General features: G+C 41.0%; 2 protein-coding genes across 2 annotated transcripts; both read right to left on the bottom strand.

Annotated features, from left to right (window-relative positions):
- Window positions 1-3,510: 3,510 nt before the first annotated feature.
- On the bottom strand, window positions 3,511-12,326 carry LOC129726036 (glucose-6-phosphate isomerase). The gene is made up of 4 exons (XM_055682597.1): window positions 11,819-12,326; window positions 10,804-11,626; window positions 10,494-10,739; window positions 3,511-4,231 (listed from the first exon to the last, which is right to left on the bottom strand). The coding sequence occupies exons 1-4, from the start codon at window positions 11,947-11,949 to the stop codon at window positions 3,758-3,760; spliced, it is 1,674 nt and encodes a 557-aa protein (XP_055538572.1). The 5' UTR covers window positions 11,950-12,326; the 3' UTR covers window positions 3,511-3,757.
- A 1,755-nt stretch (window positions 12,327-14,081) lies between these two features.
- Window positions 14,082-15,047, bottom strand: LOC129726037 (MRG/MORF4L-binding protein). The gene is made up of 2 exons (XM_055682598.1): window positions 14,575-15,047; window positions 14,082-14,506 (listed from the first exon to the last, which is right to left on the bottom strand). Exons 1-2 carry the CDS (start codon window positions 14,939-14,941, stop codon window positions 14,295-14,297), a joined length of 579 nt encoding a protein of 192 aa, XP_055538573.1. The 5' UTR covers window positions 14,942-15,047; the 3' UTR covers window positions 14,082-14,294.
- Window positions 15,048-17,622: the final 2,575 nt, after the last annotated feature.

The following is a 17,622-nucleotide window of genomic DNA, read 5'->3' on the forward strand; positions in this document are numbered from 1 at the left end:
TCTTGCGTTGTTAGAGACTCTTTTCGGATGCTCCAGCCTCCCGATAAGTCTTCCTCATCTGGCATGTAGGTGTTATACAAATTGCTGCTACCATCGTGCGAACACGAACCGGAAGAGCTAATCCTATTCAACATGTGCTTTTGCGTCCCTGGTGACGATATTTATATTATGTTTTGGATACTGCTCAATCGAAGAGATCTTTGAACTCCTCTTTCAAATCATCGTTTTTTTTGTTCACACAACATTTATTTGACCAGCACAATATAATAAAATGTTAAATCATCGGGTTTGTCGATTTTCTGTGTGCATAAATTGATCAGGCTGCAATTGAAAAATCTACCCTTGATTCTTAACACGCATAAGTAGTAACTGGTGAGGCCTCAGCTTTTAACTAATGATAATAACGCTTGATCGGTTTCCCTTACATGACGAAATCGACACCACATTCACTGCCCATAAATGCATAACAGTCCCATGTGAGTTTTCATCACTTTTGAGATAAACCTTAGAAACTGCTTTACATTTCGTGTGCTCTCGAAAATTTACAACAAAAGTTAGGTTTGTTGCTAAAATGATGAAAAAATAGTGATTTTGGTCAGTCCCACGTTACGAATAAACGCATAACAGGCTCAGAGCTAAAACCAATTAGCAGAAAATCTGGTAACTTTTATTAAAAGACTAAATAAAGTGTACTGATCGGAACAACAATAACCTTATTGCATATAAAAGTATTCTGCACAAATATATTTACCTCGGATGAATGCTTATTTTAAATTTTTGTTTCTTTGATTGAATCCATAGGAAGGAAAAATGCTATGGTTTACCTGCGTCTACTACGTTTTACTCAGTTGTACGTTTTTGGCAGTGTGACTCTTATGCGTTTACCTATGGGCAGTCCACCACTTGGAACTAACGATATCTCGTCTCCGGTGATTGCACTTCTTGAGTGGCTGCGACTTCCATCGCTGTTCTCTGGTTAAATCACTGAGGTTACTCGTATCCCATTTAGCAACTCGAGGAGGTTGAAATAGGGACGTTCTCGCTAGAAGTGACAGGTCGCAGCAGGTCCTCGATAAAGACTAATGTCAAAATTTACTAAACCAACCTGCATTTTTGAACCATTGAGTCACAATTGCAGGTACGCCAACAAATATGTTGTCTTGAAAACGTGCTGCGTCGAGCAAAAGATTTAGGTACTAGAGGCCCCTAACATGGGGACACAACTGCGTACGACCCTCCTTCCCAGGTACCGATTACCACGGTTACTCGTATCCTGGTCGCACCTCGAGGAGGTTGGGATAGGAGTAGCTGGACAGATAAAAGTGATCACAGGGGAGCTCCGTAGTTGCAAGGTTACAGAGTCCGCTTTAGTAAGTGGGTGGTCGTGGATTCGAATCTTAGTAGAATCAGGCCATTTGGTTGTTAAAGGATTTCAGCATGGGTTTATTCTCAGGCTCCCCACCACATACCCTTCCTTCAATCTGAATTCTACAGTACCCCTGTTGAATCTTCTTCAAATAAAAATAAGTCCCTAATATAATAAAACTGGTTTGAGTAAGCGCTAACGTCAACTCGGACTACTACATGGTGATGGTTAAGATGCGCCCAAAACTCTCTGATGTTAAAAACATTCGTAGCGACGCCCGCCCCGCTTAGATCTCGCGCGACTGAAGTAGTCTAGCGTCACCGAAAAGTACGCGCATCCGCTCGAAGCTGCGCCACCGGGAGAGGACTAGGACTAGCTGGAGAAAACTCCTCCACCATCCTAACAGTCATCAACAGCAAAAAAAAAGAACAGAAAAAAAAGTGCCACCTGAAGGAGGAGGAGTATGCAGAGCTGGAAAAGCTTCATCATTCTCAGGGAATGCGGAAGTTCTACCAGAAACTCAACGCATCCCGCAGAGGGTTTGTGCCGCGAGCCGAAATGTGCCGGGATAAAGATGGTAGTATTCTGACGGACGATCGTGAAGTGACCAAACGGTGGAGGCAGCTCTTCGACGAACACTTGAATGGCGCCCAGGCAAAGGACCATGGCTGGGGAGGATGTGATCCCGTCGGTGCGACAAACATAGAAGACGAGTCAGCCCCAACGATAGGCGAAGTTAAGAATGTCATCAAACAGCTGAAAAACAATAAATCGACTAGGAAGGATGGCCTCGGAGCGGAGTTTAAGAGCTTGGCCCGGACACCTGTGACCTGTTTGCACCGGCTTATTGCAGAACAGCTACCGGAGAAGTGGAAGGATGGGGTTATCTTCTCTATCGATAAGAAAGGTGACAAATTGGAATGTGGGAATTATCTTGCGTCCCGAATGCCGCATACAAAGTGCTTTCCCAAATCATTTTCCGCCGACTCTCACCAGCAGTCAACAGAATAGTGGATAGCTATCAGGCCGGTAGTGCCGTGTGCGGATTCCGGGTGGATCGTCATGTTCATTTGAATCCCGCAGGGTGCAATGAATCGAGTTGACATCAACACGTGGGGTATTAGCCTGCGGAACCGAAGCCGAACGACAACGCCTAGGCAGAACAATTACGATCAAAATATCTTGAAGCTGTAAAATCGGCGGAAAATTTTTCTTGTACAAAAGAAGTACTTATAAAACAACAGGGGGCGTCAATATTTTGCCTACCAATCATAAATTCATCACGGCGTCAATATTTCATTTCAAATGCTTACAAAACCTATATTTTTCATTAAAAGTGCACATTGTACTGAAAACAAACGTTGAGTTCTTGTTTTTTCCACCTAAAACGATATTTATTCGAGAATAAGTCTACCGACAATTATGGGACGTTTACTCTATTCCATTTGTTTTAGGGCAAACCAACCAAAAAGTGGGTACCAGAAACGCTGGTACCAGAATCAATGAATGGTAGATGGAAAATGTATGGAGTTTGACAGCCGCACGAGTCTATTCTCACATTTCAACATCACATTTTTTGCTTGGCCAGCATTTTCATGAAGCTGCCTCACTGTAGACTGGTACTGTAACAATTCATCGCCCCATTTCATTGGTCCTAATTTCCATCGGATTATTCAGGACGTATTGGAATGGTGTGGGAAGTTGAACCAATGTTTACGATGTTATGTTAATGTCATGAAAGAAATATTGAAAATATAAGAGACGACATTCATGTTGACTTTACTGTTATTTTGAAAATGTGAAGGAATGAAATTACAACAACAACATACAAGAAACCCATTTTACTGTCCTAATTACATATTCAAATGAAACAAGTTTTTATTTTTAATTAACTCAGACTCACTTCGAGGTGCAGTTATGTTGTCAATCGGTAACAGCAAAAAGTGTCGAAATGGTAGCTAAGGTATCACAACAAAAGATGCATTTATTTGGAGAAACAACTGTTCCATAACACGCGAGCACTGCAGTAATGCAAATCTTTTTAAATTGGTCATCAACACGATTCTTTCAAGAAGTTAGACATTGGGTTAGTGATATCATCACCATAAATTTTAACAAAGATTGTTTTTCTTTAAACTGGTTCATTTAACATGTGTATTGTATTTATTTTTCAAGCGATAATTTTGCCTGTGAATAATTGCACGATTAGCAGGTGTGCAGGTCACAAATTTTGAGATTACTACAAATCTTAGCGCCGTCATTTTCGCAGAAAACCCAAACAAAACAGTTCTACCATGCAATATGTAGACATACTTTAAGTGTTACGCAAAAACAAAAAAAAACTACTTTTATTATTCGAAAACCATGTGACAACAAGCAACAAAAAGCATTCTACTCCCAGTAGATTTTGATAAAATTGATAAGTCCGTTGGTGGATGAATCATGCGAGGTAGTTAAGTTGCTGTCCGCTAAGTCCACTTCGATCGCTTTGGCCAACGCTTTGCCCAGCTCGACGCCCCACTGATCGAAGGAGTTCACATCCCAGATGACACCCTGGGTGAAGATCTTGTGCTCGTACATGGCAATGAGGGCACCCAGGATGAACGGGGTAACTTTCTTCACCAGGATCGAATTGGTCGGACGATTGCCGGTGAAAACCTTGTGCGGTAGGAGTTTTTCGAGCTTCTCGCCGGACATTCCAGCCTTTTCCAGTTCGGCACGGGCCTGGTCTTCGGTTTTGCCCATCATTAGGGCTTCCGTTTGGGCCAGATAATTAGCGAGCAATATCTTGTGCATCGCACCGTCCTCTACCGGATTGTGGGTGATGACCGGAGCGATGAAGTCGCACGGAATAAGACGAGTGCCCTGGAAAAAAAGCGTCGTTAACATGTTGTATTGCTATAAAAAAACCTGGCAATAAAGGACGATAAAGAACGATAAATCGATGTTGGCAATCAGGAGGTTATTTGGTAGAAGGCGCCAAACTTTACCACCGAAGGTTTTATTTTTTTTTTGCTACAGCAAAGTGAACGCAATAAGTAAATTTTTGATTAGTTTTTATGGGTTTCTTCCATGCGAGAGTGGAGTGGAAAGCAGTCTGAAGTGGTCTACCTTTGGTTCGTCGTACTGGCGAGGGAGAATTGTTGTAACTTTCACTTGACATAGACGTTGACCGCAGGCCACTTGAGGCGAATTGTGGTTGGGGTGGTGTGAAGGTGTGATCCATTACTGGAAGTGTATCGTACAACTGGTCCAAAAATCACACCATGGTGCAAACGAACGTGGTTACTGATTAACTCTTGGCAATAAAATAGCGCGAAATGGTAACTTCTCGGCCCTGGATTTGCTTCCCATAACGCATTGCTGTTGACGGGGGTTGCGTGTTATAATATTCTGATTATGGCTATACATTTCGTCAGCGGGTGAGGATATTTTCACAGAATTTATGTTAATTTTGTTTCGGTTATCAAAGGGTTATATCTTTTAAGAAGTCATCCACAGGAAATGAATAGTCACAGCGAATTGAAATGTGTGACTTTGACATGTACAGTTGAGAGCAGGAATCCGCAGAGGTTGTGGAAAAATGCAGGATCATTTCAACACAACTGCTCGAAACGGCTAAAAAGTGGCACGTGCACGTGCTTGGAAGTATCTGAACATTTCATTGACAGGTTCTCCTTGCAGACGAATTTTACTGTGATGATATTTTTCGAAATTTTAAAGAGTCGGGTTAATCCAAGCAGAGAAAAAAAATCCTAAACTTAAAAAAAATCTACGTATAAATTCAAACTCAAACCGAACTATGAACTATTGAAAAATACTTTAAATTTTGTACTCCAAAAACGTTAAAATTCATAAATTTTAAAATAATTTATTTTATTAACTAATGTTTTCAATGAAAATATTAAAATTTGCTTCAAATTGTTTGTATGGAACTTTTGGTAGAGACTTCAGGATTGAATTTAATCTTGTGAGTTAAGGCTTGGAGCATTTCCTGGATTTCAACATGTATAAAACATAATCTATTCTAATGATGTTAAATGAAATGTGTTATGTAGAATTTACGCCCCTTAGTTTTGTTCTTTTTTCTGTTCTTTATGAAATTATTCCTTTTTCTTGAAATACTCGTAATTCTTGACCAACATCAAACAATACACCGATAGGCATAAAAAAATAGGATGAATATTTTAGACATCTCCCAGATGGCCTCGAACGATGTTGGCCTAACAAGCTGGTTGTCGTAGGTTCGAGTCTCGGCTCGACTGTAAGTGTCGATAAGATCGTAGCGCTAGCCCCGCAATTGTCCTGTACACTTAACAGTTGGCTGGGAAGTCTGTATATAATAAACAGAAGGTCGTGTTCCGAATCGGAATGTAGCACCAAGGCTTTGCTTTGCTTTATATGTTGAACTCTAACCTTCATAGCGAAAACAGTGAAGTTACTACGTTCAGAAGTGTGCGCGTTCAAAGAACGATACCCCGTCGCGTTGAAAACGGACATCGTGCGGCACTTTGTGGACGCCGGATATACCCGTTCTGGCATCTACAACAGCTTGGCTGATGCGCAGTGCCACTCGTCAGAACGTTGAAAGTCATAGACAGCAGAAGATGGAGCGAAACCAAATCTTCCAAGATAAAAAGCGCCGCTTGGAGGAGGAGGAGTTTGCAGAGCTGGAACAGCTGCAAAATTCTCGCGAAACGCAAAAGTTTTATCAGAAGCTCAACGCATCCCGCAAAGGCTTTGTTCCGCGAGCCGCACTTTGACGAACACCTGAATGGCCCCCAGGCAGAAGACCATGGCGGCGGAGAGAGCGATCCCGTCGGACAAACGTAGAAGACGTACCAGCCCCAGCGATAGGCGAAGTTAAGGATGCTATCAAGTAGCTAAAAACAATAAATCGGCTGGCAAAGATGGTCTCGGAGTGGAGCTTATAAAGATGGGTCAGGAAAAGCAGGCCTTTCACCGGCTGATTGCAAGAATTTGGGATACAGAACAGCTACCGGAGCTTTGGAAGGATGGGGTTATCTGTCCCATCTATGAGAAAGGTGACAAATTGGACTTTGGGAACTCTCGTGCGATCACCGTCCTAAATGCCGCCTACAAGGTGCTTTCCCAAATCATTTTCCGCCGCCTCTCACCCCTAGACAACAGATTTGTGGCAAGTTATCAGGCCGGCCTCGTAGAATGACGGTCTACGACGGACTAAACCTTCACCATGCGGCAAATCCTCCAGAAGTACCGTGAATGCAGAACCCCCACGCACCACCTATTCATCGACTTCAAAGCCGCGTATGACACTATCGACCGAAAAGAGCTATGGAAGGTCATGGACGAAAACGGCTTTCCGCGGAAGATAATTAGACTAATAAAGGTTACGGTAGATTGGACGCAGTGCTGTGTGCGGGCTGTCGGGTCCATTTGAATCCCGCAGGGGGCTTCGATGGTCTCTTGTGCCTGCTATTCAATATTGCGCTACAGCGTGTAATGAATCGAGCGGACATCAACACACGGGGAACGATTTTCAACAAATCCAGTCAATTCGTTTGCTTTGCTGATGAAATGGATATTGTCGATAGAACAACTGCGGCGGTGGCAAAACAGTACACCAAGCATTACGATCGACGGAGATGAGTTCGAGGTAGTCGACGAGTTTGTCTATCTTGGCTCACTGGTAATCGAGGACAATGATACCAGCCGTGAGATCCGGAGGCGTATTATCAGCGGAAGTCGTGCTTACTATGGGCAATTGCGGTCGAGCAGACTAAGCCCCCGTACGAAGTGTAACCTGTACAAAACGTTCATGTGACCGGTTGTTCCCTACGGGCATGAAAAGTGGACAATACTCGAGAAGGACCTGCGAGTGCTCGGAGTTTTCGAACGACGGGTACTCAGGACGATCTTTGGTGGCGTGCAGGAGAACAGAATATGGAGGCGAAGGATGAACCATGAGCTCGCGCAACTCTACGGCGAACCCAGTAAATACTGGTGTCCAAAACTGGACGGATACGCTGAGCAGGGCACGTTGCAAGAATACCGGACAATTACCCTGCGAAGATGGTGTTTGCGGAAGGAAGAAGACGAGCAGGGGCGCAGGAGCGTAGACCAGGTGGAGCGAGATCTGGCGGAGAGTACTCGGTGTCCCAGAGATTAGCAGCCAGCCGATAACGGACAAGTAGCTTCAAAAGATGCTGAAGAGGAGGACCGAGGGAAAGGTGGCTTCATCGGTGCGTGCGCTCGAACGTGAAGTCGGTGCAACCGGCCAAACAGTGAAAAAATACTTGTCGAACATGGACATACATGTCAGGAAGCGGCAGTCCTGTCCACTGGCTGAACTGGCTGGTCAAGTCGATTTTCCCGGCGAATAGCAACGTGGTGGTGGTGATGGACAACGAGACCTATCTCACCTTGGATGGCAACGACTGGCAGGGCGCTCCGCATTTTACTTCCCTTACGAAGAAAGTGAGCTCCGAGGTTGAGTTCATTTCACACACCAAGTTTTCCAAGAAGGTGTTGCTGTGGTTCCCAGACTCACTCAGGACTAGCCGTGAACGGGGAAGTTTATAGTATGGAGTGCCTGCCAAAAGTTGCGTCGTTCATCAAGAAATACCATGAGGACTGAATATCGATGTGGTTCCCATGTCGGCGAACCCGCCCAACGTCTCCCAGCTGCGTCTCATCGAGAATTTCTGGGCAAACCCGAAGCTTAAGATTACCTCCAACAATTTATCGCCCAAAATGAGAAGGAATTGATAAATAAAACGCAGAAAAAACTCAAAAACTTGTCTATACGCAGGTTTTCGTTCGCCATGGCGATTGTTCCGGTTAACTGCCGGAATGCTGCTCACAAGTGTGTGGATTTTTTTTGCAAGTAAGCAAATGTGATTACCCTCCATGGGAAGTTTGTCAAACGCAATCATCTGCCTTAGTTTTTTTTATCATCATCCGAAAAAAATTTCCATTTTTTAATGCAAACGCATTGCAAAATATAACTCAAATCTGACACCGTGGGTTAATTTTTTTAAATAAAATTGTTACTAAATGTCGTTAGCAATTTGTACAAAATATAACCGGACAACGCATTTTCGTTTACAGAAGCAGCGTTGTTCGAAGTAATACATCTGCATGACCTTGAAGAAGGAGGGAATAGTGTGTAGAAAGAAAACCAGACCTCCAGATCAAATTTCCGAAATCCGATAAGGGAGTTTCGAAGCTGTAGGTCAAACCAAGTGGCTTGGCCATTAATCAGGAAGTATATCAGCAAGAGTGTTCGCAGAAATACTGATTTCCTTTTTTCGAATGCATTTCTCGTATGGAGAATACGTGTTTTGGTCGAAGAAAGCATCATCGCACTACGCCAAGAAAATGCTAATGTTTCTGGAGAGCCAGGATATACCAGATTTGTCAGAAGGCCCGAGCACGACAAATCTTTTGCAGTGTTATCCAATCGAAAATTCTTTCGTTTTACTGAGCTTCATTACAAACATAATTGGAAAACCGAGAACACAAAGCAACTCATCAACAGGATTATCCACTGCATCCGGAAAATCTATGTGGCTTCCATACAACGGTCATGTTTCAACGTCATGACTACACTACGTTGCATGACCAGTCACGGACCGGGACCGTATGTCATTGTTCACCAGTGGTGGGCACCGCTAACCGAAAATTTAGCGACGCTAATCGCTAAGTCGCTAACCGGAAAATTTAGCTCGATAATCGCTAAACGCTAAACCCACATTAGCGGAACTTTCGCTAATCGCTAACTTTTTAATATGTAAAAAGTCAAATCGTTATATTTATTGCTCGTGTTTTGTCAGATTTGGACCACTTTGATCTGTTTTGGTTAAACAAACGAAACAATTACTTTTTAAAGCTATTTACAGTAAGAGGTTCACGAAACGGTATTCATATTTGATTTTGTAAAAACAAGAATAACAAAAGTTATTTAGCTTGCATTGAAAATAGATACTCTTAGGAATGTTTTCATAAAAATTCAATTATTATCTGAATCGGAAAAGTAGAACCAAAGTTGTCATAATTTCAAGCGCATTGCAATTTACCAAAGTTTTTAATGTGCCGAAAATTCAATCTAGACCTTGTGCTTGTTCTTCAAAATGCTCCTGTGGCTTGTACGATAACTGGAACTCCATTCTAGGGTAAAAAACTCACAAAAATAACTTTCGCATTAAAGTATGTTCATCTTTCGAAGCAATTACGTACGCCATCAGCAATTCACAGTTTTTCTATATATTTCTATTGTCGCTACTCTACAAAATTTAGCGAATTAGCGATTAGCGTTTCGAAGGCCAAAATTTTAGCGACGCTAACAGTTTCGCTAACCAGCTCAAAAATTAGCGAAATCGCTAAATCGCTAACTGAATTTTAGCGTTTAGAATATATTTTTTTGGAATTTTCCGAAGAATCTATCGAATCGTTAGCAAAAATTTAACATTAACCTTGTACTAAAACTGTGTTACAAAAGTCTGAAAGGTTTTCGTGAGGAATTTTTCAAAATGTTACTAATGTAATTTTGAATGGATGTAACAACTCTAAAGATGACACATTCTTGATTTAATACAAAATAAGACAGAAAATATCAATCGGAAAAACGATAGAATCGTAAGAAAACAAATAAAAACTCAATTAAAAGTAAAATTAGTAGATATTCATGCATAGAGCTTCCGTATTACAATTATCATATTGAAGTTCAACGCGGTTGGTGCCAATTATTTATTCTGCAAAAAAATGGATACCAAACTGCAAAAATTTGTTTTCATATCCTATTTTTCGAAGTTTAATTTTAGCGATTCCATTCCCAAAAATTTGATTCAAGATCTGACCTTCAATTACGACAGTCTTGATATCATCTTATCGTTAACGTGCGTGAGAAATCTAGTCATGATTATCGAACTAGAAAGCAATATGCTTCATGACAGTGCACATTTCCATATCAGAATCAAGTTTGTTTTCTTAAATATTTGCAAGCAACGGTTGTTCAATTTCAAAGTTGCGTTTCGGAATCGCGCCATATATGATGTGATGATGATGTTATTAACTTCAACTGCGAAATTCTTCATGAGGGTTCAAGTTCTTTCTCAAAACCGGGTTTTAAACTCATCGAACTCACCTGATGAATCAGTTGGTAAAATGCATGCTGCCCGTTAGTTCCCGGTTCGCCCCACACAATCGGACCGGTGTTGAAGTTGACCCGTTCACCGGCCTTGGTGACACCCTTGCCGTTGCTCTCCATGTCGCCCTGCTGGAAGTAGGCAGCAAATCGGTGCAAATACTGGTCGTACGGCAGCAGAGCGTGCGTCTCGGCACCGTAAAAGTTTGAATACCAGATACCCATTAGCGCCAGTATAACCGGAGCCTGTGTGTAGTGAACAATAATTTCGTCAAGATTTGTTATCAACAATCAATCCCCGGATGCTTACATTTTCGTTCAGTGGAGCCGACAAAAAGTGTTGATCCATGTAATGAGCACCTTCCAATAGATTCTCAAAGTTATCGAAACCGATCGCCAACGAGATAGAGAGACCAATGGCAGACCACAGAGAGTAGCGGCCCCCAACCCAGTCCCAGAATTCGAACATGTTCTTGGTATCAATGCCGAAAGCCGCGACTTTTTCTTTGTTGGTGGACAAAGCGACAAAGTGCTTGGCGACGTTTTCCTTCTCACTGCAACGTTCTAAGAACCATCTCTTGGCGGCGGTCGCATTGGTGATGGTTTCCTGTGTAGTAAAGGTCTTCGATGCGATGATAAACAGTGTGGTTTCTGGGTCAAGCTTCTTCAACGTTTCCGCTATATGCGTACCATCAACGTTCGACACAAAGTGGGAACGAATGCCGGTGTTGTACGCCTTCAGAGCTTCCGACACCATCAACGGACCTAGATCCGAACCACCAATACCGATGTTGACAACATCGCTAATTTTCCTGTTAGTATAACCGCGCCAAACACCATTAAGTACTTGCTCGGTAAACTCCTTCATGTGCGCCAGTACGGCATTCACCTCGGGCATTACATCCTTACCATCAACATAGATCGGTTGATTTGACCGATTTCGCAGTGCAATATGTAGCACCGCACGGTTCTCAGTAATGTTAATTCGTTCACCACTGAACATATCGTCACGGGTTTTGACCACGTCACGTGACTCCGCCAGCTCCAGCAACATGTTCCAAGCATCATCGGTGATACGGTTCTTGGAGTAGTCCAGCAGAATTTCTCCATCGGCCGGAGTCGATAGTTTCAAACTGAAATCAATCACACAGAAAAACGAAATCTATTTTTAGCGCCTATCGACAGACAAGACAGTCCATTATGTTTTATTTAAAAGGCCATGAGAGGGTCAAATGTGACAAACGTACCAGCTATTGCGTGTAGGCATGTATCTAGATGTTCGCCTTGACTCTCACATTACCTAAATCTGGTTCAATCAGACTCACCTGAACTTATCGAAGCGAATGTCATCTTCTTGAAACATTTTTTTGATATTAATGGAAGCGCCATGCTTCTTGTAATATTCCTGGATCTGTTGGTAGATAGGATCCTTGGATAAGAGCACCTTACTGGACATCTCGATGCACTAAACCACGACTGTTTGAGTAGAACGTAAGTAGAACGTTGAGTGGAACAGACAAGCAGTAATTATCAGCACTTGTTAGCACTACAATCAGCGACACCGAACACAGTTTTACTAAGCGAAAAATGGAAAGCCGGTAGAGTACGAATCCTTGAAGCGCTGTCCAACGACTGACTGGTTGGCACAAGGATTCCGTTCCGAGTTGGCACAAGATTAAGGACTAGCAGCACTAGAGTATCCAGAAACGCGATGGAATGAAGCACCTTCGTGCGAGGCAATTTTTGCTTGCTTAGTAGGTACCTAGGTTTCTCAATGTCAAATGAATATCACTGGTAAAACGGCACAGCAGCGGCGCTCGCGAGAAGAGAGAATCCCCTTTCCTTCCGCGTAGTTGTTATGGACGCTATCGGCTTCATGCCAGAGCTACGCTACGCCATACAACGCAAAGGCGCGAGCTCGGCCGGAGCGAATCGCGCGAGAGTGCGGCTCTGGGCGGTGAACATGAGTGCGCATAATCAAACTTATTTTGCATTATTCCGGTATGTCGTTCAAATTATTAGGACGTATCTGATTTCACAGAAATGTTTAGATTAATTTGAAATAAATTAAGAAAAAATCAAACAGTAGAGAAACTTATTGCTTTGATTCGGAGACTAGCCTAATTAGGAAACATTACTTTCATCCTCTTCATCCAATGGATACAGGAGTAAAATTTAACTTGGTCATTTAATGCGTGTAAAAAAGCGCTAGCTCAAATATTTGTATATATAATTAGGTAACACCACTTTTGAGGTCCATTAACAATTATTCTTAACCGCGCTGAGACGGTCAAACCCCTACAGACCATTACCATTACCAACTCACCGATCAATTTATTCTCTCCCCTATTATCAGTTAATTAATTCGAATATCGCTTAAGTACATGGACAGAGTCTTTCTCTAGACAAATTGGCTCATAACATTACAATGAAGTTTTTGGTAGTTTTGTTTGTGTTACTCAAATTGATGTAGCAAGCTGTTTGATAGAATCCCATAAAAATATTTGATCAAACTTCACCTTATTGAATCTGATAATTTCAAGCAATAGAACCAATATGGAGCCTCAAAAGTTTGAATAAGTTGCAACCCTATATTGCGTTGTGAATTAATCATTATCGATTACTTATAACGAAATACGCAAAACAGCGCGAATGTTCTGCACCGTTGTTGGCCGGACCCTGCAGTCCAAGAACCCCACCGTCGTTCGGCTAAGGAAGTCAATCCTCTTCCTCTGTTACGTTCATTGACGCTAGAATCGGCCGGGACGGTTCAGAAATGTCGCAATCTGTACTCTTGATTTGTTGTGTCGCATACATTAAAAGCGCCGATTAATTAAAATACGGCCTACACTTCACCCTTCTCTGTTGCTTCGTTTGCCGCCTGTACGATTATTCTAGCGGGTTTCGATTAGGAATAAATTTCGTATTTTACTTCCGCTCGTAGGCCGGTATGAAGCCGTATTTCACTCCAGTCAGTTTTTGATATTGTGTATGAATAACCAGTAACTATACAGAAGTCACATCCGTCACGCAATTGGCAAATACAAGTAAAGGCACTTTACTCGAAAGTTTGGTTTTCGATTACACATGGATCATGAATTTCGTGATCAAGTATAACATACTTCCGTAAAACATTTATTACTAGTTTTCCAACTAGCAGCATGTATTCCAACCTAATTTACTTGAATTTGGGAACGATAATCATTTTGTTCGGTTTACCTGTTCCCCCAAAACATGAGTAGATAGTCAACGCCCTCAATTTTGGGAGGAGAGAAAATATCTAACACTTCCCCACTCTCAATAACTTAGCAACTTACCATTCTCCCAATATCCTCTGTTGGAAGAAATATTACATCATCTCTACGCCACATGTAACCTATTAATGAGTTTATATCAAATGAAGAATATTTGCAATTTGCTGTTTCATAATAAATTTGAGTAATCCAAAATACGATAAATATCTATGAATAATAGCAGATTGATTTCTCTTAAGATGAATAACTTGAACCCAAATATGAAAGCAAAAATGAAATCTTAACTCAATCGACGTAAAACAAGAGAAAAACAATATTGTTTGAGTGCAATCGAATTTTCGTTGCACTTGTTAGTATTCAAATACAAATAAAGCTGTACAATTAAACAGTATAGTGATAATTTCATATCTAACCCTGTGCTCGCAATGTATATTCATTCTCGTCTATTCTAACAGATAATAGCGTATGATACTTGTGTTGTTAGTAAGATTTAGTTAGATCTTCAGTGAAATAAAAGTAAACATTCATCTACAGCTATTATGGCAATTTAAATGCGTCTCCTTTTGGTGCTTTGTACATTCGGTGGTGTACTTGCGGGGCTGCCAACATTTGGCTCCAGTGACATCGAGCCACGGGTGCGCTTCTGCGGACGTTTCGGTGTATTGTCAACAATTTCGGGTTTGTTCTTTGCTGACTTGCTATCCTTCTCCTTATCGGTTAGTTTATCCTTTTCCTTGTCCGACTGCTCTTTGTCTTTGGCTAGAATGGTAGAGGTAAAATTGTATTTTTCAGTTATTTATTTAACTTTGTAATAAAGGTATAATTACATATTTTTGGAGTTGGATCTGATTTCTTAGTGTCCTCTGCGCTCGTTTCTTCGATCGATTTACGTTTCATTATGGAAGAGAAATCTGTTTCCGGGAGGCAAAAATCACTTTCCTCGTTTGGGAACGGAAGCTGCTCAAGGTCGTCCAGTGCCTTTAGGTTGTACATTGTTCTTAGATGGGACCAGATAGTTTCACTGCTGATTTCCCTGTTGAGTGCCTTTGAAAGCCGGTCCATTATACATACTATGATAAAGTGTCGATTGATTCCGACCGGTTTGAGGCCATCCATGGCGAAGAACAGTTGCACCTCATCTTCCGGTGACCACTCGAAGCCTTCACTCTCGGATTTTTCTTTAACTGTCGTCATTAGCAATTTGATTTTTCTTGTAAAATGAAATAAAAACTTGGTCGTTGTATTTTTTGCTGCTATTTTGTTTTGTTCGACAGCCTTAATATAAACATAACGCAGTCGTCGTAACGTCAAAACGGTCAAAACTCACTTGCAGTGTTGCCGAATGTTACGAAGTTACGGAACAGACAGCATAAAACAGAAGAGTTTACCGTCTGCAGATTACAATGGTCAACACAGGTGCACTCCAAAAGCTCCGGAAAAAAACTCCAAAACCGGCAAAAAATGAAAGACTATAGTTATTAATTCAACCATTCCTGTGAATTCGTTTTAGTTTAGTTCAATTTAGTTCTTCTATCACTGATTTTTCTGTACGTAATTTCGCAGATGGGACTGATATGCATTTTACGGCAGTAAAAAACGCGTCAATTCGAAAACCATGTAAAAAATCGCGTTAAATAAAAAATCCACATAAAAATACTCGTTATTTACTCGTTTTCTGCGTTAAGTAAACCACCAAGAAAGGATTCAGAAGGAAAAAACTAATGACGCTCCACGACCAGTATTTAATGTTGTTTTAAAATTGGCGGAGATTTTTTTTTACTCAAAAAAACACTTCGACGTTCTTGGTTACAAACACGCGTTAACTCTAAAAACCGTGTAACAAACGGCGGTGATTCAAGAATTCGCGTAAAAAAACTGACTGTTCTGTTGGTTTCTTCGACAGTCTACAATTTTACAAGGCGTTTCCGAACTCAAGAGGGGGTTTGATAACCGATCTTTCTGTAGACACTACACTCACAATATCTTTCACGTTATACACTCAAAATATATTTCATGTTATAATTACCGAAAAAGTTATGTGAGTATTTTCCACTGTCATTTTCACGTAGACTTTACGTGATTGTCATTTGATTTCATCATGAATTGGTGAGATGATTTATCCTGTGAATCTTATACACCAGACATATGCATTTCATGCGCGATTTCATGTGAGTTTCACGTAAAATTCAACTACCGGTAAAATGAAAAGCATTTGATTATCTGATAGCTACTACGTTTCATACAACGAATAATTTTTTAATGTGGTTTTCCCAAATCTTAAGAGACAGAAAATATTTTTTAGAAATATCGGAAAATGCTCTCGACTGTGACTAATGTTTAATGTATAAGGGGTTTTCGGCTCATCAGTCAGCAAGCATTGGGAAAACGAAAGTGTCGCTATTTCTTCTCCAACGTTTCGAGAATTTATTTTGTCTTCATAAACGGTGATAAAGACAAAATATGAGCCGAAAATCCCTAATATGTTTTCAAAAATATGTTGCTCGATAAATCGCACTGGCATGCATAATCGTCAATTCGTAAATGAATTAAACGATATAAAAACTGATATTACGACATTGGCCGACGACAGCTACTGTAAGCTGTTTATGTATAGGTAACTCCTCGACCTTTGAACTAAGTCTGTGTGAGATCTGTAAGCTCAAGACTCGATGTCAAATTCTTATGGTTTTTCAAAAGCTTATCTATTTGCAAGCCATCGGGAAATTCGATTTTATGTTCAAAGACTGAATCAGACAACATTGCTATATATCTTCGCACAGAGAGTTCACGCAGTACTTTTTCTAATGACATTCGGTTTGACGTTGCCAAGTTCACGTACATGCTACGTGATAAAACATAGTATGCATGTGATTTTCACGTAGATGTTATGTTTGCCACATAAATCAACCAAAATGACAGAAATTTCCCGTAACAATAATGTGAAAAATATTTTGAGTGTACGTAATTTTTCGTAGATCTCTACGATTTTCTTTGATTTTTAAATTGAAGGTAGATATTTTTAAATTTTTATGAACTGGTAAGTAGGGCACAAAGTAACATGTATTCTTATGGTTTGTGGAAAATATAACCTTGATTCACGTGTTATGACAGGGATGCCAAATGTCAAAATATGTCTCAATTTCGCAGATATCGTGTGAGGAAGTCGGTTGATTAACCGCACCCGATTTCATGTATTCGCTGGGAATTTTTCTAGCTTTCACTGGCGACTGTGTTTTTAGATTTGTGATGTGTGAAGACATTTTTTCGTGAAGTGTGAAGACATTTGAAAAATGATCTGACATTCCTGGGCAGTGCTGATAAAAGTCATTTTCGCCAGCAAAATTCTTCGGAAATTACAGCCAATCATTTTCAATTTTCACGTCCAATGATCGCTACACTCTTTCAGATACACTAGATTTTCGTCATAGTAACGTGCTGTTATACTCAGATGAAATAGATCGCGCGCATCGTTCACGGTTACGGAATAAAATTTGACGACAAATCCAACCAAATGATCTTCACTTCAAAGCGAAAAAGAAAAACAAACAGTCCACTCCACCAAAATGAACCTCACCGAAACACTTTTTCACTGACACTGACCGATGACTTGACAATCTCCGTTAACTGATAAACTGATTTTGTTATCATGCTTTCATCGCATGAAATATAATGAGGTGTTTTGACAGTTCACTTCCACGCAAAAAGCGGGAAGGGAGAACTCTGAAAGGATTGTAATAAAATAACGTTTATGGATGCTTTTTTTCACTTTCACTCAAGAGTGTCAACAAATATCAACCCTGCTGGGTCATGATATTGCTTAACGACAGGGTTGTCTTATAGCGAATTTCTTTATTCCACCAGCTCACCTCGTTTTG

The sequence above is a fragment of the Wyeomyia smithii genome, chromosome 2 (genome assembly GCF_029784165.1).
Source record: "Wyeomyia smithii strain HCP4-BCI-WySm-NY-G18 chromosome 2, ASM2978416v1, whole genome shotgun sequence".
NCBI lineage: Eukaryota > Metazoa > Arthropoda > Insecta > Diptera > Culicidae > Wyeomyia > Wyeomyia smithii.